This window comes from Lichenostomus cassidix, chromosome 12 (assembly GCF_008360975.1).
Source record: "Lichenostomus cassidix isolate B80296 chromosome 12, HeHo_3.0, whole genome shotgun sequence".
NCBI classification, from domain to species: Eukaryota; Metazoa; Chordata; class Aves; order Passeriformes; family Meliphagidae; genus Lichenostomus; species Lichenostomus cassidix.
The window spans coordinates 16,745,916-16,766,703 of NC_139493.1; the positions used below are offsets into that span (position 1 = coordinate 16,745,916).

The 20,788-nt window shown below is 41.4% G+C and overlaps 2 protein-coding genes across 5 annotated transcripts in view; one reads left to right on the forward strand and one right to left on the reverse strand.

Moving 5' to 3' along the window:
- Window positions 1-15,702, forward strand: part of IPPK (inositol-pentakisphosphate 2-kinase) — a 49,911-nt gene extending 34,209 nt beyond the window's left edge. For all 4 annotated transcript variants that reach the window (XM_085073020.1, XM_085073021.1, XM_085073019.1 and 1 more), the window contains 11 exons: window positions 2,790-2,885; window positions 3,657-3,723; window positions 5,274-5,395; window positions 5,759-5,848; window positions 6,445-6,503; window positions 6,905-6,977; window positions 8,131-8,410; window positions 9,603-9,753; window positions 10,854-10,956; window positions 11,437-11,516; window positions 12,527-15,702. In XM_085073020.1, the coding sequence (XP_084929146.1) occupies window positions 2,790-2,885; window positions 3,657-3,723; window positions 5,274-5,395; window positions 5,759-5,848; window positions 6,445-6,503; window positions 6,905-6,977; window positions 8,131-8,410; window positions 9,603-9,753; window positions 10,854-10,956; window positions 11,437-11,516; window positions 12,527-12,752 (1,347 nt within the window). In that variant the 3' untranslated portion in view covers window positions 12,753-15,702. The remainder of the gene's footprint in view (window positions 1-2,789; window positions 2,886-3,656; window positions 3,724-5,273; window positions 5,396-5,758; window positions 5,849-6,444; window positions 6,504-6,904; window positions 6,978-8,130; window positions 8,411-9,602; window positions 9,754-10,853; window positions 10,957-11,436; window positions 11,517-12,526) is intronic.
- The window catches only part of CENPP (centromere protein P), a 111,815-nt gene continuing 106,481 nt past the window's right edge, over window positions 15,455-20,788 (reverse strand). The window contains exons 7-9 of the mRNA XM_085073032.1: window positions 17,855-17,934; window positions 16,112-16,203; window positions 15,455-15,847 (exon numbers count right to left, since the gene is read on the reverse strand). Of these exons, the coding sequence (XP_084929158.1) occupies window positions 15,726-15,847; window positions 16,112-16,203; window positions 17,855-17,934 (294 nt within the window). The 3' untranslated portion in view covers window positions 15,455-15,725. The remainder of the gene's footprint in view (window positions 15,848-16,111; window positions 16,204-17,854; window positions 17,935-20,788) is intronic.

Consider the following 20,788-nt stretch of genomic DNA (forward strand, 5'->3'; position numbering starts at 1 on the left):
TGTAGAAAGGGTATTTTGATGCCTTAAATCATAAAGATGAATGTGAAAAGCATTCAGTTTAACAAGGGAGAAGTTGCTAAAGTAGAGGAAGGCAAAACTAATGAACACAGCATATGTGTGAGTTATTTGATGGCCTTTCTGTTACTATTTCACTTGAAAAAAGGTCTGGTAAAACTAAAGTATGATTCAAGTTGATTTTTGAGCTGCTTATATTGGCAGGATTTCAAAAATGTATCTTGTGCTTCTGTACTAGCCCAAGATAATGTTTAGTGTTAAAAAGAACAGTGGAGTCCAGTGCCTCACAAGAAAGGAAATAGTGCTTATCTCAATTTTTAGTATGGCAGGAGAGACCTAGACCACAACTTTAAGTAAAAAATCAGTCTGTTGCAGTTTATTTAGGAAAACAGAACACTGAGTGTCTGTCCTTTTTCCTTTTAAAAAAGTTTTTGAAGTTCAAAGAGATGGTTGTGTAGTAATTGTCTTAAAAAAATTGACAAAGTATGAGAGTCACAAAGGAAGCTAGGAAGTGACTTTTCAGTTACCCACCACAGCATGGAGGCTGGTGATACATGTTCCAGTGCTGCATTTTGAGGAAAGCTGGCTCCAGTGTTCTGCATTTGTCTTGCATTGGACCTTGTGATACACAATTCCCTCTAAATAGAAGGTTTTGTAATTTGAATATATTTACTTATTCTAGTGATTGATTTCTTTTAAAGGACTGCTTTTTCTTGGAGCAGAACAGAAGACTAAATATTTTATCATCTGATCAGCAAACAATAAATCATGGAGAATCAGAGTTTTAGGATGAACTCACACATAGCAACAATGACATAGGAGAAAATGGGTTTTTTTAGGAGTAATTTGTATTCCTGACTAGTGCAAGATGAGTTAGGCTCTAAAGTGTTCTGTATCTGTGCATGAGATCACAAGTCATTCAAGGTGAACAATGCTGAAGGGAGCAGTTCAAGCAAAATATTCTCTAATAAGACACAATGAAATTCAGATGTGAACAAATAGGTCTCAGTGTCTTCTACTCAGGTCCTTTGGGAAAGATAAAGAAGTCTGGATGCTGCTTAGTATTTTTAATTATCTGTTCAATTATGAATTTGGGATTAGATAATCTAGTAGTTAAACAAGGTGGTGTTTATTGTGAATTGTAACTTTATTGTTATGATTGAGAAATCTCAATAATGTAACTGTGGGGTTTGCATTGCCTGAGTAGAAAGTCAAGTGTAAGGACTCATGGAGTGCTTTTAATTGCATATTGCTATTTTAGTATATTATATAGTCTGCATGAAATAATTTAAAAAATTGCATAAAGTGTATTTGAGTTTTGGTAAATGAGCTGGCAGTAATGATGGGTCCTTCAAAAGCTTTTCATCTTAGTGGTTTTTGATGTTAAAAGGTGATGCTCAAGTAGCCTGTTAGTTGTGTTTTTTGTTTCATTTAGATACATCAAACATACTTGCTCTTAAAAGGTGTTTTAAGATTGATTTATAATTTTATAATTGTATTGATATTTTAAACTGGTGAGTCTTTCCATGTAGTAAAAGTGGCAGCAATAAATTTTTATGAAATGCTTATTTCTCAGTATGTATGTGAGTCCAACCAAACAAAACACAAACCTGGGGTGCTGTGTACATCAGAAAACCAGGTTAGAACCATCTGTAAATGGGAATTAGGTGAGATTTCTGTTACTGGTGAGATGTTGTAATGTTCTTTCTCCCCACCCAGAATTTGTGTAAGTTAAACGAGGGGCTGTGTTTTCATTTGTTATTAGTGCTAGATGTGGTCTTTCCTTTCTCTAGGCTTTGGCAGTGTCTGAGTGTTGTCCTCTAGTATTTTATTTTCTCTTTTTCTGCTCTGTTTTTATTTTTTCCTCCTGCTCTTGTTTTTCCTCTCTAAGTCCTGTCCTTTTTTCTGTCCCTAAGTGCTGCACTTTCTTTTCCTCCACTTAGTCTTACTGTGAGGATTTAAGTGGGTTTTTTTTGTGTGTTCAAAAGGACAGAGTAGCTTTGAGGTTTTCTATTGTAACAATAAAATACCTTGCAGGGAACCAGAGTGTGCTGGAGTGCTGGGAATGGGATAATATTGCTGTAAAGCTCCTTTGCTCCCTCTCCACGAGCAGGAGTCTATCCAAGTCTGACTGTGCAGTTGTCCCTGTCCTGCTTCCAGTGCTCACTGAGCTTCCTTTCCAGCTTGGCATTTTGTCTTGTAGAAGAACTTTGTGTTTCCTTAGGAAATTACAGAATCTCACATAGAGTATGATTTTTCATTGTCTGGGGCAGGATTTGGGACAGATGGCAAGCTCTGCACCTGTTCATGCTGAGGTTTGGAATATGGCTCAGTCTTTGCAGCCATTCTCTTCCCAATCTCCATGATGCACTTTTGTAACACTCCAAGCCTCTCCTGCACTGCAGCTGTTGGCAGGAAGGCATGTTGGGCACCTCTTTGGGCACTGGAGTTCTTTGAGCTGTTTTAAGAATAATGCTCAGAGCAGACCTTGAGCAATCTCCCCCTCTTGCACCTTTGTTACTTTCTCTCTCCTTTTTTCCCTGAAACCTAAGAAGAATCATGTTTTCGGAGCATTTTTCTGGTTGTCCCAGCCCCTGAGGCAGCAGTAGGGCAACAAATTTAGCACGTTTGAAGTCTGTTTAACTTCAGTGTGCACTGACCTACCAAGCTCAGCAATTAAGCTATTTGCTAAATCACTGACCAGGATGTGTGTGTGTTCTGGAGTGTTGTTCATCACTATTTCAGAATTCAATTACTACATTTCTATCTTCCAGACTCCAGAGGAAATCCTACACCATCTGCAAAACATTGTAGACTTTGGAAAACATGTGATGAAGCAGTTCTTTGGGGAGAACTATGTTCACCATGGGGTAAATGTTTTGTTTTTAAAATAAATGGCTTATGCATTGTAAACACTGAAGTGTTTGGGGGAACACTGAGTGCCAGTGAAAGGAACTAACAGGGTTTGCAAGATACACACACACAAGAATTGTTGGATGAGAACAGGGATCCTGCTCTGTGCTGATGAGGTGATTGGATTGTACTCAGTGATTTGGCTATTTCCAGCTACTGATGAAAAGTGTGATCATTTCTTTGCCTTGTATGAGGCAAGAGGGGGGTGTGTGTGAAAGATTTTTAGACCAACTGCAAAACAAGGGGAGAAACCTAGTTCATATAAATTGTTGAGGTGTCTGTGCAGTCAGAGGTCACCTTTTCCCTTGCTCTGTTCTTCAGGGCAGCCAGATCTTGTTTACTGAACATCAGATGAGTGAAAAAGTTACAGTTTCACCTGGAACTTGAGTTACACAGGTCTGCCTTGGAAGGGTGGGATGTGAGACAGGACTTTTTCATTTGTGGAAAGGACAAAATGATGCAGGCTCCTTCACACACATTAAGCTTGCACTGGAAATGCTCTTTCTCATGCATTTGTTTAAATCAGTTCTTGGTTTTTATAGTGGAGCAGGTGTTACATGTGATTGCAGGTAGAGGTGTTCACAGACAATCAGAGGGAGAAGCTGCTGACTGCATAGCTCAGTGTACTTTGTGTAACCCACTGAACTTTGCTGTTCCATTTTAAGACTCCCAAACTAGGTATTAATTTTTGCATTAAAATGTCTTCTTTTCTTTCCTCCCTGCAATAGGAAATTATTCAACTGCCTTTAGACTTCGTAAGACAGCTCTGTTTGAAAATCCAGCCAGAGAGGCCAGGTAGGTGCCAAGGGTGGCATTAAAAGGGGGCTTCCTCAAGCTGTAAAGCATTTTCCTTTATTCTAAAGTAAAAAAGCATCATGCTTCAGAATATAAGGAACCTTTTTTTAATACTTAGACAATGATAAATTGAAAATTTGTTGTGGAAAAAATGGGTTGTGTTTTAGAATTAAAAGTAGTATCTGATAGCTCTAAAATGGGCAAAGAGATGGGCCCTTGTGGTGCTTTGCTCCCAGATGTTCCTGAGAATGGCCAGAAATGCCTGGTTTAGTAAATCTTCTTGAACATAAATACTTAAAGTACTGTAGTCAGTGCTTTGATCCAGGAAAAAAAATGGAATTAATTTACATGTAGTGAGCATAGGACACTCCATTGTTGATTTTTCCTCACCTGTTTGAGAAGCAGTTCCACAGTGCCAGAAGCCAGCAAGGAAAGTTAATAGTGTCTAATAAAAGTTAGAAAGTCAGTGATGCTCTAGTGGAAGTGAATGATAGAATTTATTTTATTTGTCAAAATTAAGCTTTGTGTGTCCATAGCTGCTGGGCACTGAAATGTTGTTGTGAGGAAGTGTCCAGGTGCTTCACAACAACAAATCTCACTGTCCATTTTTTACAGGAATCTTTTTTATACCTCAAGGAAAGAATTTCTTTCAGTGTTACCCTTCACATAAGCCTGTGTAACATGCAAAGGAGCTTCTCTAATACTTCAGATTTGTGTCTTTCTAATTTGGCAAGTGGCTTTCAGCTGTGAAGGTGTGAAGGATGTACTTTTGCATAAATTTAGAAAAAGAAAACAAATCTCAACATTTTGTTGGAGACAGAAGGCTTCTTGCTCATGCTGGTGAAGCAGTATGGCATGGCAGGCTGGTGCCTGAGGCTTTGGTTTCTGAGATTTATTTTTTCTATTGCAATATATTTTTCAGAGTGGGCATTTTTCTTAGCAATGGAAACTGTAGCAGAAATGTGTGTCCTGCATCTGTTTAGTAACACAGGTACTTGAAAATCTGGAAGTATATGCTCTTGTTAACTTGGAACTAAAATCTCTCAGACTTTTCTCTGCCCCAAAGGATGCATGTGGAGAGAGGTTATTTAAAGGGTTTTTATGCAGAATGCCTCTTAAGTTTGTGACATTCCTGCCAGTTTTCAGATCCTTTTGACTCAGCTGAGGGATGGTAGGTGATGCTTAGTAAGCAAAGAGGAGATCACATCTTTGAATAAATACACTGAGTCACTTTACCTGTTGTTGGCCAATCCATTTCCTTGCTGTTCTATGCCTCACCTTTCTTGGTATGAGCTGGGAGCTGGCCATTAACAGCAGCTCTTGGGACACTCCATGTGTCTGGGACAGTTTTGAGGAAACTGAAACCAGGCGTTGATAATGGGGAGGGCAAATTTGTGCAAGTGCATAATTGGCTAAAGCTGATAAACTGTGTGTCCTGTCCTTCCACGCTTGTTCCCACGCCCCACCTGGCGAACGAGACTGCTCCAGAGTGAACAAACATCCCCACACCTAATTTCCCTGTTTGTGTTGTTTTTCCCCTGCTGTCCCAGAGTGCCGCTGTGACAAGGACATGGACACGCTGAGCGGTTACGCGATGTGCCTTCCCGACCTCACGCGGCCGCAGACCTTCCGCTTTGCCGAGCACCGGCCCATCCTCTGCATCGAGATCAAGGTGTGCAGGGGGACAGCAGCCTCACCGCCTGTTGCCATTTTCACTACACACTGTGCCCAGCAGTTTTTGAGGAATGCAGCAGTGGGGGAAGGCAGAGCTCACTGCTTTCACTGTGACTCATAGGAGGAAATAGCTCCCTCCCTATTCCAATTCCCAGTCTTTTGAAACTTGGGAAATTTCTAGGTGTTACTAGGTTTTTTGTAGGCCACAGCAGTTTGGGAGTAATTCAGTTTTTAAGTGCTGGAATCTTTTTATTATTTTTCAAAATTTTCCTTTAACTGGAAAGATTTTGCATATTGTGTGCCTTTCTATTTCTATATAGAGAGACATTTATATTTACAATCTTCTTTTTTTTTGTTTTAGCCAAAGTGTGGCTTCATCCCTTTTTCCAGCCATGTTTCACAGGAGATAAAGCACAAGGTGTGTCGTTACTGTATGCATCAGCATCTAAAGGTAATTATTAAATCACCCTGCTTTGCTTTGGCTGTACTGTGCTTTATTTGCTGTTCCAGGCTTGCTTTCCTGTTGAAACTTGCTCAAATCTCCGATATGACTAAAGCTGGTAGGTGGAGACACAGCTGAGTCGCTGGGTGTGAATTTGTTTAGTGAGAGATGGAACAAGTTCTGTGGGAAGCTGGAAGCAAACAAATACAATATCAGCCTTTGGGGACTATGAACGCTGTGATTGGTTAAATTCTGATGTGGAACTTCCTTCCCAGATCAGCTCACCAAGTGCATTCTGTGACTTAAAACAAACAGCCCGTAACAGACACAGAGTTCATGGACTTGTGGCTGCTGTTACTCTGAAATGGTGTGATTGTAACTCTCTGGGATTTAGTGTGACCTTTCTCCCTTGTGAATGCAGTTTGAGTGACTCGAGTTAAAAGTGACCAGGAACACCCACAGTGGTCATGAATTTTGTGTTCAAAGGGCTTTAAATGCCCTGACCTCTGAAGGCAGGATGTCAGTGCCACAGAGCTGGCAGTTAAAGTGAGAGAGCAGCTATTCCAGGTAGAGTGGGTAACTGCAGTGCTCTGTGTTTTCCACAGGTAGCCAATGGAAAATGGAAGCGACCAAGTAAATATTGCCCGTTGGATCTTTTCTCAGGGTAAGGATTCTGTGTTTTTGCCAAAAAAAAACCCAAAGTGCATGACAGATTTCTTACTTGGATTACTTTGCCTTTCACTGAGGTACTACAGATGATCAATGCTGGCTTGTCTGACCTTTACAGGGATTATTTCTGGTGCTATCTAACCCTTTACACCTATCTCAGCAATCAGAGCTGCCTTTTGCAGCATAACATTGCACCCAACAGCTGTTTCGTTTACTCAGAGCCGAAGTTCACTTTGCCTTTGCAGTGACCTCAGTGTGAATAATGTGCCCAGTGTATGTGCTCATGCCAGGTGTGAACATTCAAAGGCTGTGCTATAAAATTCTTAAAATATAAATATAAAATTCTGTGATACAAAATTCAGTAAAACATTCCTGGCTTTATTTTGTTTTCCCTAGAAATAAACAAAGAATGCACTTTGCTTTGAAGAGTTTATTACAGGAGGCACAGAACAACTTGAAAATATTTAAGGTAAACAGTTAAAATTTTTGCTTGCTTTTTTTGCCTTGTTTTTTAAACAATTTGACTTCAGCATCTAAACAGTCAAGATCTTACTTCAAACCTACCTAATCAGCACCATCACTGTTGGACCCCATAAAAAGAAGGAAAAGGGAAAGTTCAGTTAGATTCTAGGTTAGGACAGATAAATAATAATTTCCCAGTATTCACAGACTCACAGGATATCCTGAGTTGAAACAGACCTATGAGGATCATCCAAGTCCAACTCCTGGCCCTGCACAGGGCACCCCAACAATCCCACCCAGTGCCTGAGAGCATTTTCCAAATGCGCCTGGAGCTCTGGCAGCCTTGGGGCTGTGACCATTCCCTGTGGAATGAATTAGTAGGAAAGAATCACTGAGGATCAACTAATAAGAAAGGACTCTTAAGGTGACCAGAGTTTTAAAACTTTATGTGCTGTTTCAGGAAGAAGATGGAGAACTTGGCATGTTGCTGCAAATACTTTTTAAAAAATTCCTATTAGAGCACTGATACAGGCCCAAGGCACAGCAGGCCTCACTGAGGAAGGAAAAACTGGTATTCCATGACATTCATGTAGGAATAATATGAAGCAGTATCTGATGATTTGTGGAGATTTTCACATTAATTCTAAGAAACAAGATTCTTTCAATTTATTTCCAATATTAAATCAACTATTTGAATTACTTCTATGACCTGCCCTATTTTTGTATTAGTTACAGGTAGCTATCACACCTTTTTTGTCCCCTTTGCCTTCCCTTTGCCATTCTGGGCTGCTAAAAGAAGGGTGTTTCACATGGTGCTTCTTCACTCCTGCCATTATTCAGAAAGAAGTGATAGGAAAATGTGTCAAGTATCATTCACCTGTATTGTTCTGATTCCTTACAGTTCATTAAGTTGGGAAAGTAGCACTTGATTTAAACGGTAGATTTGGTTCTCCTTCAGAGGTTGTTACTTGTGGGTTCTGATCAAACTTAAGATGTCAAATTTGTAAGAGATTGGGAATGTTGTGTATGTCTATATGCAGACTGTTAAGCTAATAACACTTTTCTGTGCTTAAAATATTAAATCTGATACTTTGGGTAGCTCAGTATGAGTAATTTGAGTTCCTGACGTGCCTAAAGACTTCCTTTTTTCCTTCTTGCAGAATGGGGAACTAATTTATGGCTGTAAGGATGACCAGGACTGTGTCTCTGACTGGAACGAACTTGCTCGTCACTTAAAACCTTTCTTTTTCCCTTCCAATGGGTTGGTCAGTGGCCCCCACTGCACAAGGACAATTGTTAAGGAATTAATCCAAGTGATAACCATGACGCTACTAAGTAGTACTGATACCTGCAGGGCAGGTGACATGAAGACAGTTCCCATTTCACAAGGGAGAAGCTACTGTGAAGCAAGTGCTTTTAATAAGGAGCTAGTAAGAAATGGTAAGGGATAATTTTGTAAAAACTGTTAATAATTAACTGTTCATGGAATCCCAGCATGGTTTGGGTTGAAAAGGACCTTTATAGGCTTCCTATTCCAGCCCCCTGCCACGGGCAGGGACACTCTGCTCTAGACCAGGTTTCTCAGAAATTGATATAACAATTTAGATCTTTGTCTCTTGTTTATTAATACTGCTATGAGAATGGAAACAGAGGAATTCTAATGGTATTTGAAAAGAGTTCTGAGCTGTGTAGCTGCCAGATAATTGTTCTTAATATGACGTTGTAGTGAGCACTTAGAGCACTGTATCTAATAACGGGGGTAAAAATGAATTCAGGAGGTGGTAGAGGAAAAATGGAAGAAAATACCAGTTTGAGCTGATAATAATCATAGGTATTCCAAATGAGTGGGGAATTTTATGTTGTATGTGATGATGTTGGGCTGCTTTGGTTGGTTTATTATGTGACACCTGTACTTTGCCTTTCCCTGCCCCTCCTGTCAGCCCTCATTAGGGCACAGCTCATGTTCTTTTCTGCAGCTGCTCTTTTGGTAAAGAGAGAGGTCTGAATAGCAGAGGGAAAAGGAATGGGAAGTGAGAGTTGGAAAACTGTAAATGATGTTAGTTCCTCAGTGCATAAGTTCTGTAAAGCTCTAATTATTCAAAATGCTGCCAGTTAACCTAAACAGCACACTTCTTACTCTGCTTTTGAGGAAGACCTTTATCATTGCCCAAGATTTGTTGTAGTGTCAGAGCTGTCTTAGAGAAACTAAAGCAAATACAAATTTCTTTAAAATGTATAAAAAAGACCCCAGAACTGAAATACTAAATTATTCTGTCAGCAGTTGATATTGTTCAAGTGCATTTGTGGTGGCTTCAAACTCAGATGAGAAATTTCTCTTGTGGACTCAAACAAGTAGATTGCAGTGGATGTGGTTGTGTTTTGGTGTTTGTTTTTTTAGACGGTCTGTAGAGCTGTATCCCAGGTGCTCTATTCTGCTGTCCAAGATGAGCTGTTCAAATGTGCAGCTCAGTCCCTGCACCTGGCACTTTAGTGTTTGGAAACTGAAGTGTTTTAAAGATTCCCCCTCCCTGTGACTGGATTAAAAGTATTTGGACTTTTGAACAAGCACATGTAATGGCAAATTGAAGCTAAGACTTGTATCTGCCTTATTTTAAAATGCATTTTCTTCTAGGTAAACATAAATTGGAAAGCTCTGGTTTACCGAGGGGTTGTCTCCTTTACAAAACCCTTCAGGCTCAGATGCTTGACATGCTGGATATTGAAGGACTCTATCCTTTGTACAGTAGAGTTGAACAGTACTTGGAGGAATTTCCCGAAGAGAGGTAAGGCTTGATGGCTTTTCTTTTCAGTTCTGAGTAGCCAGGACTGGGGACAGGATTGGCTCTGTGCACACTCTCTCTTGTTGTGTGGTACAACCTTCCTTCACGGCACTGCACATTTTGAATTTGTAATTGAACTGCCATCTGATGTTGGTCACTTTGGCCTGAATTTTTAACTAATGAATGTGGAAAGTTGACAACAGCCTAAGACAGAAAATGCTCTTTTTCTTAGTAGTGAAGGTTGTGTATTTGCAGAAAGGTACAGTAAAATGGGTGGTTTCTCCTGCCCCAGTACCTGCACAGCTGGGCATGTCTGCAGGGATAATGATGTTTTGCAATGATGATTGCAAGCCGCTGTGGTTTTTTCCCCTCAAATAAGACTTATTAGTGTAATAATAATTGCTACATGAAGCCTTCACTGGGGTGCTGTTCCTCTCCTGTGCTCACACGAGGGCACTCTGGCTTCACTCAGGAGTTGCTGCAGCTTGTGCAGTTACACAGGAAACAGAGCACTGGAAAATGTGTTCTTTGATCTGCAGGGGGTTTGTGTGGGACAAACCCCCTATGAGGGTTCAGCTGCTCAGCAGGGGCTCAGCTGTTCAAAGGGGGAAGGAAGGAGGCCAGGACACCCCTCATTAGCACATGGTCTGGAGCAGGGCACTGTCAGATATGCCTATGCCCCCAGTTTATACTTTTTATGAACAAAAATAATATACTATAATACACACATAAGAATAGATATAAATATATTTCTTATATATATTTTTCCAGCATGGCTTCTGGAACTCCTGCAGCCAGCTACAAATTTTGAAACTTACTCATTCTTTTGCAAAAAACACTTCTTGTAGTGATACAGAGCTGGCAGTGGATTAAGAATAAGTCATGTTTATAAAGCCCCACACAACCCAGCAGCAGTAAATCTTGAGTGATATGAGAATAACAGGGACTGTTGTGATGTTGGTTGGCAAGGGGTTATAATACTTGGACATGTTTATCAGTTGTTGTTGGGCTGTTCTCAGTATCTGGGCTGCTGAAGAAAGATCACATTGAAAACCAGTACATCATTTTGGCTGTCTGTAAATCTTCTTTTAACATTTATTTAGAAGTACATTACAGATAGATGGACCTTACAATGAAGCATTTTACGAGAAGCTGCTGGACCTTTCCCTGGAAGATGACGGGACAGTGGCATTTGCATTAACAAAGGTACTTCTCAACTTCCTTGAGGGTTGTTTGGTCTGTCAGTGTTACTTAACCACTGTCTCCCTGAAAGGGCTGGATAATGGATGGAGGCTTGTCAGGGTCCGTACCTGTTAACTAGTTAAAGTTCTTCATTCTGCCAGGGTGCATCTTTATAGCAGAAGCAGTTAACAACAAGCCTGTAAGCACCAGTTCTTGAGAGAAAAATAAAGCCTGTTTATTTGCTTTCTAGACTGAGGAAGCATTTGCAGGAACTGGTGCTGTTTGGCCTTTAGGAACATGATCTGCAGGAAATAAACATGATTCTTATACAGGATGCTGCAAAAGCACCTGCTTCTGCCAACCTTCTGTTACAAAGAGAATTTCCAGCTCTTAAAGTGCCAACATACTGGTACAGGGAGTGCAGTGCTGCCTTTGTAAGGAACAGGATGCTTTACTCAGGCAAACACTAATCAGTGATAATGTGTGTTATTGTCTGTTGTACAGGTGCAGCAGTACAGAATAGCAATGACTGCTAAGGACTGCTCCATCATGATTGCCCTTTCCCCGTGCCTGCAAGATGAATGGTAAGAGCTGCCTGTACCTGCTTTAGAATGGCTCCAGTTGTTTAGAAACTGGAGATGTTTGTACTGTTCAGGCAATTCAATCACTTTAAAAAAAGGGGGGGGGTGTGGGTTGGTGTGTCCAGATATTTGGCTGTGAGCATTTTAGTACAGTTCTGATTTAAGACATTTATGACCAATGCCTCTTTCTGAACAGTTTTAAGTTAATCAAAAGGATCAAAGTTTTATATTTCTTCCCTTATAAAAATTCAAATTTGAATTGACTGTTCTTAGTATTTGATTTTAACTTGGTACAATTTTTCTGCCTTGGTGTTCCCATATGAGAGATTTTTCAAGCTGAGTTGCCTTTAGTGGCCTAGTTAGAATAAAACCAAGGCAATGATCAAGAGGTGACAGTTTTGGCTGTCAGGCAGGAGCCTTTGCCACAATATTATCCATTTTGGCTTATATCAGCAGTGCTAATCTGTTCTTCTGCAGGGGGCTTTGCTTTACCAGAGTCCTTTTATTTTTAGAGAATGCTGTTTTCTGCATTTGTCCTGCAGTTCTCCAGTGAAGTGTTAGTGATGGACATGACTTGTGCAACGGCTGCCTTCAGACCTCCTCCATCCCTCAGCATGCTTGGACAGCAGTTCCCATACTAAATGTTTTATTACCTTGAACCTAAGTAGGAGTTACTGTCACTTCTCTGCTTTTGCTGGTTAATAAGGCTCTTGCTTTGTATGCACCACCTAGAAACAGCTTAGATTTACTAAATACAGTAAGTGAGAGTAATGTTTGACTTCAGCTGTGTGGAAGCTGAAAGGAAAACGACTGGAAGAGGTGCCAGCAAGGTCCCATCAGGACTGGTTAAGCTGGAGCTATAGTTTCCTAAGTGCTACATTAGCTGAAATTTATTTTCTTAGGCTCCCATGAAAGCTCTAAGATAAACATTAGAGTCACTTTTGCAAGGGGACACATAAATTTAAAATACTGGTTTTAGTGACTCAGATGTGCAATGTGGTTATTTTTTCCAGCTCTGAGCAAAGACCTGTGGTACTGACATCCAAATCCAGATTCACCTTCTCTGTTTCTGTGCTGGACCTGGACCTGAAGCCCTACGAAAGCATCCCTCACCAGTACAAACTCGATGGTGAAATAGTCAACTATTACCTGAAGAATGTACAGGCCAAAGAGGACCCCGTTATGTCCAACCTCTTCAAGGAGAATGAAGACTGCACATTAGTTCTCCATAAAGTGTAACCATTCCCTTAAGGTTATTTTTATTCAAACACATGAGAAAGTGAAAGATTATTGGAATACAGTTATGGTGATTTTTTTTTTTTTCTTTTCTATTGTGTTCAGTGCATTTTTCAGCTGTGAATGTTTTTGCTTTTATGAAATGATTTCTAATGGGTAATGCCTTCTCAGAGACCTGGGATAGCACTAAGCCACATGTTTCCTAGATAACCTTAATGAATGTATTTAATGTGACAGAACAGGTAACGTGCCATACCTTGGAACTAGAGGACAGATCAAATTAATATGAAAAGTCTACTTCCTTAGAATTGAAAGAGCACAGAATTAAAAGTTTCCTGAAATATTGCACTAACATAGAAAGCCTGATTACTAACAAGAGAATTGCCTTGGAGCCTGTGCTGAGTCTCCCTCATCCCTGCTAAAGGAGGGAATGCTCTGGCAAAACCTGATACAACACTTTAGCATTAATCCACTGAAAATATAACCATGCAGTGGCTGATCTGTGGAACTGCCCTCCCACTGTAGAACACTTAAGTACTAATGCATGGACTAGGAACACCAGGCTGCCTCCAGAAGTTGTGTGATCACCTTATATCTACCTAAATCTTCTGAAACAAAGTGCAAGGGGTTAAAGGTAAGCTTGAGTTTTACATGATAGCTGGGCTTAACTCACCTGCCATGCTGGTTTTTTATTGCCTATATATATGCTGCTACTGAAGGTGAAACCACAGCTTGCTCTTGCCTAATTTAAATTAACCTATAAGATGATGTTCTGAATTTTACAGATGATTTCAGGTCTTTCAGATAGTGTCAAACATTGGCATTATTACACTGATGCCCCACTGACTGCATGGCATGAGCAGCTGCTTTCAGTGACATAAAAAAAAAGGTGACAAAAAAGAATCCAATTATCTTCCTTGCAGCTGTAGTGGGTCAGTCTCGTGCCAGGGTGAGTTTGTGTCACTGCTGCAGGTGAGCAGTGCTCTGTGCAGCTGAAGGCTGGGGAGGTGCTGCAGTTAAAGCCATCCTTGGGGAAGATCCTCAGTTGGAGACTGAAGGATATATCCAAAACTGAGGATACTATGATAAAATCTACAGCTCCTTTTCCCCCTGAATGGTGCAGAGATGCTCCTTAAGCCACAGTGAACAGCTCTTACCTGGATACAGCCTGTACTTACCAGTAATGGTGTTCAGGCTCATGTAGGTTAACTCCTAAATATAGATTTAATACTGGGATCTCAGTGTCACCTTTGAATTGTTCCACTTTACCTGAAGTTCAAAAATAGGAACCCATTGTTGTACCTTGGCACAACTCAAGGAAAAGTGAAACACAGAGACCTGAGCTATGAGACTGCAACAGTGCAATAAGCTGGCAATTGCACTTATTGCAGGAATAACACCTTCTTCCCAAAGAAAACCTGGGGGGAGAGAGAGCTACTTACAAACCCAGAAACCCTCCAGCTATTAGAAAGAGGAGGAAGGAAGGACGCTGCACAGCTGGGAAATTTCCAGGTTTTTATGCTGTAACTTTACACATTTTCACATGCAAACAGAAGTGTCTGGGCTGAGCAAACAGTTTCATTTTCAGGCAATGAGGAGGGACCTAAGATGAACTGAAGTAAAGGTTACACAAAACCAGCTCAACCAGTTCCATGTCAGAGGATAAGCAGCAATGAATTTTGCCTGTGTACTGGATTCCAGACTTGAAATGAGCCTGCCTTATCTAACAAGGCAGAATTGCTTTCATCAAAACCCAGTCTCTGGCATTGCTCAGCTGTGGAGTCTGGCAGGAACCAGGCTGTTGTCTGTTGGTTTTTTCGGACTACCAGAACAGTGGGAGACTATTTCAGTGATCAAATAGTGGATTATTACATTTATGGGATTATAAACAGACTGTTGCTTTAGTTCTTGGTTTCTCCACCTGTTTCCCCATTGCTGTATGGAGCAGGGGGTTGCTGCCAAGGAGGCTCCAGTAAGTCTGGCCTTGGAATGGAGGGCTCTTCCTATCACCTGAGAGCCCAGAGCTGGTGGATTTGGGCTCTTGGTTCCAGGAACTGCTACTCCCTACCTGAGACTGACTTCCAGTCCCATCGGTTTGGTTTGGATACGGTCATTTAGTTGGGGGGCAGAGCTAGTGCAGAGCAGGAACTCCTGAAACACTGACAGTTCCCAGAGGGGCACATGGCACATCTGATGGAAGTGAAGGGAGAGGCAAGACATCCATCTGATCTGTTTTGTTTCTTCAGGGATGAATGTGTGAAATGTGATGTTTGGTAATGTGTTATTTACCGGAATTTCCTCCTGGCAGTCAGAAATGAAAAGGAAGTGCTGCAGTGGGCAGGAGGTGACTTACCCACCTTTTCCCAGGGGTGTCATGGGCCTCTCTGGGTTAGGTTAACGCTCTCTGAACACTCACATTGTGGAACAAAGTTAATTCATGCAGTTACCTTTGGGTTTTTTAGCATTGTATGTCTTTGAAATCTCTTCAAATTGTCTTCTTCCACCCTAATTTAATGAGAAAGCTGTTTAACTCTTTGTTCTAGGAGTCTCTTACTGTTCTCTTGTCATTTTAAAAATCACTGTACTTTTACAGAGCTGTGAAATGAAATGGATTTTTATGGACTTGATTTTGACAGTGCATGATCTTTTAACAATTTCCAGGTATCTAGAAAATGTTAAGAAGATAAACCACTCTGGTACATTAATGATTCAGAAAGATAAATTTATAATGAAATCACTCTGTACATGTAACTATTTTATTTGGCATTTTTGTATTTAAATGGCTGTATTTATTTTCATGTCATGACAATTTATATATAACGTGCCATAATTGTACAGATAGCATGTTTTATGAGTATGGTTTCTAAATGGAAAATAACTTAATGTTTATATTCAATAAAATTATAGACTGTGTAACACAATATCTTAATTAAAACTACTTTTGAAATTGCTACCTGGTGTAAGTAATGCTGCCTTTCATTTTCCCGAGCCCAGCACTTTGATCAGGTTCTCGATGGCTGCCTCGATCCCGAAGAGCCCAAGCATGCTGCGGAAGCTGCTGGGGATGCTCTCCACACTTGTCATCCTCTGCTCCAGGACTGCAGGAAAAACAGAGCAGTGCAGGTTATTTTCCAAGACATGCAGCACTGCTGACAGCAGGTGGGTAAAGCAGGATACCTGCGAGCAGACAGGGTTTGTAAGCCCTTGGAAATTACACAGGAGGTGAAGTGTAGCTGCTGCTGAATTTGGGTGAGTTTGTCTGGTTGGGCTCTGGGAGGTGGAGCTCCATGGGATCAAGAGAAATGCTGGCCAAAACCAGGGCCTGCCAGCTCAGGAACAGTCCCTGAAGCCACTGAGGTTACCTTGCTCTGGTACTTTGGTCAGCAGGTCCAGGACAGGCGTAGTGGTCCCTTCTTCATCAAGATGGATCTTCCAAACAATCATTAATTCAAACCTGGGCCAGGTGCAAGGGAAAGGCAGTTCAGGGTTAACCAGGCTGCTATCTTTAAGGTTACTTCAAAGCAGAAAGTGCAGCAGTCCTGAGGCTCAGCCTCCTGCTCTGCAACAAAATTCGCCTCATTAATGTAAAGTACCATCTCTGGAACCAGGAACACCAGGAATTAATCCAAGGAAAATCAGTGGACAAGGAAAGGTTCTGGGTACATCCAGATTTGCACAGTGCAGTGGGGAAAAGTGAGAGGAAAGCAAAGGAGAGCACTCCTCTGGCGCTAACCCGTCACACAGTATGCACACTCAGGATCAGGTGCTGAGAACAGGAAACTTGTTTCACAAGTGTTTGCATAAATGGTGATGTGCTGGGTTTGGAATAAGAACCACCCTGCTATTCATGGCCTTTTTAGACTAATGGCAGGTATACATCTATCCAAGGCCTACATTCCTGCAGTTGTTTGCTTTTAATTAAAAAAAAAAATCTTAACAACATCATAACTTCTTTAGGAATAGTGTTTGTGATTGTGCAAGGCCAGTCATGATTCCCAGCTTTTGCAGGGGGATGAGATCACTGCACCATCCCAAGAGAAAGGTGAGGCAGGAGGTGAGTCCAGATCAACATCCAGAGCTGAGTGCTGCTTTACTACTTGCTGTCTGCTTTAGTGCATCTTTGTTCCCTCCAAACCTAGCACTCCTTGCTGGAGGTAAGGCTTTCCTAATCCAAGCCTGGTCTGCCCAGTGAGTCACTGTGAGGAGAAAGGTCCCTTTCTCAGTGATGTTCAATCCATCATGACTAAAAGTTCCCTTCAAATGTGATTTGTCAGCCTTTTGCCACTTCATTTTTATAAATCCTTTGGGAATTTGTGCAAAGCTTGTTCTGGGATTTTGCAAACAAATTTCTATGCCAGTCTGTTTTCTACCAAGTCAGTGAAATTACTTAATTTCATGACTGTGGGTGAGAGGGAATGAGGGTAATGGAATTGGCACCTGGCACTAGAGGAGAAACTGTAAAATAAAGCAAGTTATTCCCTATATGGGATAGTCTAAGAACTATTCATTCCTGCATCCCCAGGTTAAAGCACTTAGTTTTAAATGGCAGATTTGACAGCACTGTCAATTAGGGTTTGTTTGCTAGTTCCACACACAAACATAATGGAGTAGTGTTTCATTTCCAATTGTTTCTATATAAATTAAAGCATGCTAAGGCAAGGTGTAACAGAAGGGAATGGTCTGATCCCTTCACAAAATACTTTTCTTGGTGCTTACAGAATTCCTGATAGTGATAGTTACACCATCTTACATTTAACTGTAAAAATTTTTTTTCCTCTATTGAAAATCCCAAATGTACTGGAACATTGCTCACAGGGAGCCCAAATAAACCCCATGTGCCTGATAGGTAATAATTCCTTCATCTAACTGCTTTCCTTCTAAAACAATGGAAAACTACAGCCACCTTCACTTCCAGTTACATGGTAAACACCATTTTCTTTCTGTTCTTTCATGGTAAGACACCAAGGAATTGGGCTTTGCTGGGATGGGACTGGGATCCCTGCACCTCCTGCCACAGAAGGAACTCAGAGCTGCAGCAGGAGGCTGCTGCCCTGCCTGTGCAATCCCTCACTTATGTAAATATAGAAATGCATTTATTGGCTTACCCAGAAACTTTGGGGCTCCTTAGAATTATAAAATCTCCCAGTAGTCCTTCCGGAAGGGTCACAATGTCAGGATACTTGGCCTGTGAACAAAAAGGTTCAACTGGGTCATAAAAATAGATAAGGTGGTTTCTGCCCAGTGCTCCCCAGTCACAGTGGATTGCAGTAACAGTAACAGTAATAATTCTGACTCTGAAATTCTGACCAGTTGGTTTGTATTTTTTCTAGAGATTTTGCATAAAACCCAAGAAACCTTGAAAGAACATTTTTATTTTAACTAAGTTTGTTAATTGGATTTATTAACACCTTCTAATAGGTGTTAATAGGTGTTAATGTCACCCCCCTCCCCTCTGTGAGTGAAGGCACCTCACTGGTACGCTCTGGTTTGCGATGGTCACTGAGCTCCACACAGGGCTTTGAAAGCATAATAAAGGCAATGAGATACCAAAATAACCAATGTTAGAAAAATGTGGCACAACAGAAATATGATCAAACATAAAAATACTGTCTCCTATTAAAATTCCATGTTTCTGGGAATTATTTTCAGTTACTACAATGTGCAAAGGTTGACGGTTGCTCCATTACTTTGTTAGTCCATGGGATGTGTTCAACGCATGCCTCGTGAATTACCCAAGACTCAGAACTTCAAAACTATTTTAAAAGCATGTCAAATAACTCATAGCTCTGTATGGATCCTGCAGGTGCCAGGTTACTCAGAGAATGAGGGGATGCACAGACACCAAACACCAAGGAACAGCATCCTGCAGGGAGGTACTGCTGGGAAAGGAAATGGAATGGAGCCACAGACTCCAGGGCTGTGCCCTGGTTGTCCTGCCCCGTGTGCTGGACACAAAGCTGTGTTCCAAACCTTGCAGTTTATAAAGTGTGAAAAGTCTCCCAGGCTGAATCATTCCACAGAGCTCCCAGGACAAGCAGCAGGTCTTATGGAAAAGGAGCAGGAGAGCTCAGATTCGAGCAGCACTGGAGAAAATGAGTTTGGTTTTATGGGATTACGCCTCATCTGGCAGAGCAAAATTGCTACCAGATGTGACCTTGCTCTGGTTTAGGAATTTCTGACAAATTGAAGGGGGGCTGTGCAGCATGCCAAATGACATAAAACACATGGAATTTGCTCATTTTAATTTCTACCCAGTATTCAGTACTGTATTTACTGTGAGGATAACAACCACCATCTATCCTGGGAACACAGACACAGAAGGGAGGACACAGAGCAGGGCAGTTACAATGTTGGAAGTGTGGCTGATCAAAGGTCACTTATCTGGCAGAGCAGGGATCCTTTTCCAGTTTTACTCCCTGTGGAATTATGCCCCTCTGATAACAAAATAAAACAAGTTTTCCAGGTTTTCCTCCTCAATAACTCATGTCTGATTTCCATTATGAGCTGTCAGAGGCCTGGGAGGATCGAGTGATCCTTTAGCTCCAGGCTGTAGATACTGGGAATGCAAGATTAGCTTCTACCTGGAACTCAGCTTGTGCATCTCTCATTTACAAAAGATCCCAAGTATCCCATAGCAAAACACCAAGTCACACTTCATCCACCCATACCCAGACATTTGGGAATCACCAGAGGAAAGAGATCACAGGAACCAGGTAAGAGTTGCAATTTCCAAAACACTGAAATGCTCCCTGGGCTTTCTCAGGAGTTCCTGTGCAGCTGCTGTGACTGACACATTCCCCCCAAGCTATGGAGTATTTATGTTATAGGGAAGCCAGAGCAACTGAAGGAAATCCCAGTGTATGATTTTCTGTGGAAAAGCTTCCCTGTACCTGGGAGAGGGAGCCCCGGTGCCTTCCCTCAGTGCCAGGGCTCTGGAAACCAACCTGAATGCCGTGAGAATCTGATCCTGTGTGAAATTCACAGCATTTGGGATAAAATCCAGCTTTTCAGCAGGAAAGGTCGTATTTTAGCTCTCCACAAAACACACAAAAAGCCAAACCACAAATACCTACATCCCTGTTTGCTATAAGCCAAGCCCTGGCAGTGGCTCAAGGCAGCCCCTGCCCAGATTGGTGTGAGGATCCTGGCTGCCATTCCCACCTTACACCAACGCCCAGCAGGAGCAGGAAGCAAAGCTACTGCACACCCAGGGTTAAGCAACAACCTTAAACACTGGCAATTTCGGGAATGAACTCTGGGAAATGCAGTCACACAATCAGCTTCTTATATTCCACATAGAAAATGTAAGGTCTGAATCCCACAGGTAAAATGTGAGGATATGGCAGGTGACTGAAAGACCAAGCATAGGGTGAGCACAGACAGATCCCCAATTCCAAACACTCTGGGTACCACATTATCGCCTCATCTTCTTGCTGAGCAACTTTCCAAGTTTTCTTGAGGAAAAGCTGAGCAATAAAACCAGAGTAACAGAACGAGCTGAGCCACTGAAAGCTCTCTGGGGAAAGTCAGAACTCCTGAGGGATTTTGTAAACTAGAGCCAAGGCAAGGGAAAGAGATTCCATCAAGTACGTGACAGCAGATGGGAAGGATCAGCTACAACTGCATTAAGCAAAACCTGACTTTAATCAAGAAATATCTTTCCTCAGATGACTTTTAAATGTCAGTTTATGATCAAAACCAAAAGCCCAAGCTATTATTACTTCTAGACGGAAATCGTTTTTCCAGCTCCTTCAGGAGTCAAAGCAGGGAATCTTATGGGAACTTTTGTCTCAAACAGGAATAGTCTCAACCCACAAAGGGACTGTGGTGATGGAATGCACAGCTTTCCCCTGCTCCCATGACAGATTTTACACACACACGGAGCCATCCCAGGGAATACACTTGTAGCAGCTATTTCTCAACAAAATATATTATTCTGCAGCTGTTTAAAGCTGCACTTCAATTTTCTGCACACAAAATCTCTGCTGAGGAAAATATTATAAATTGTTCAGCTTAAGAGCTGTGGCTATGAATGCAAA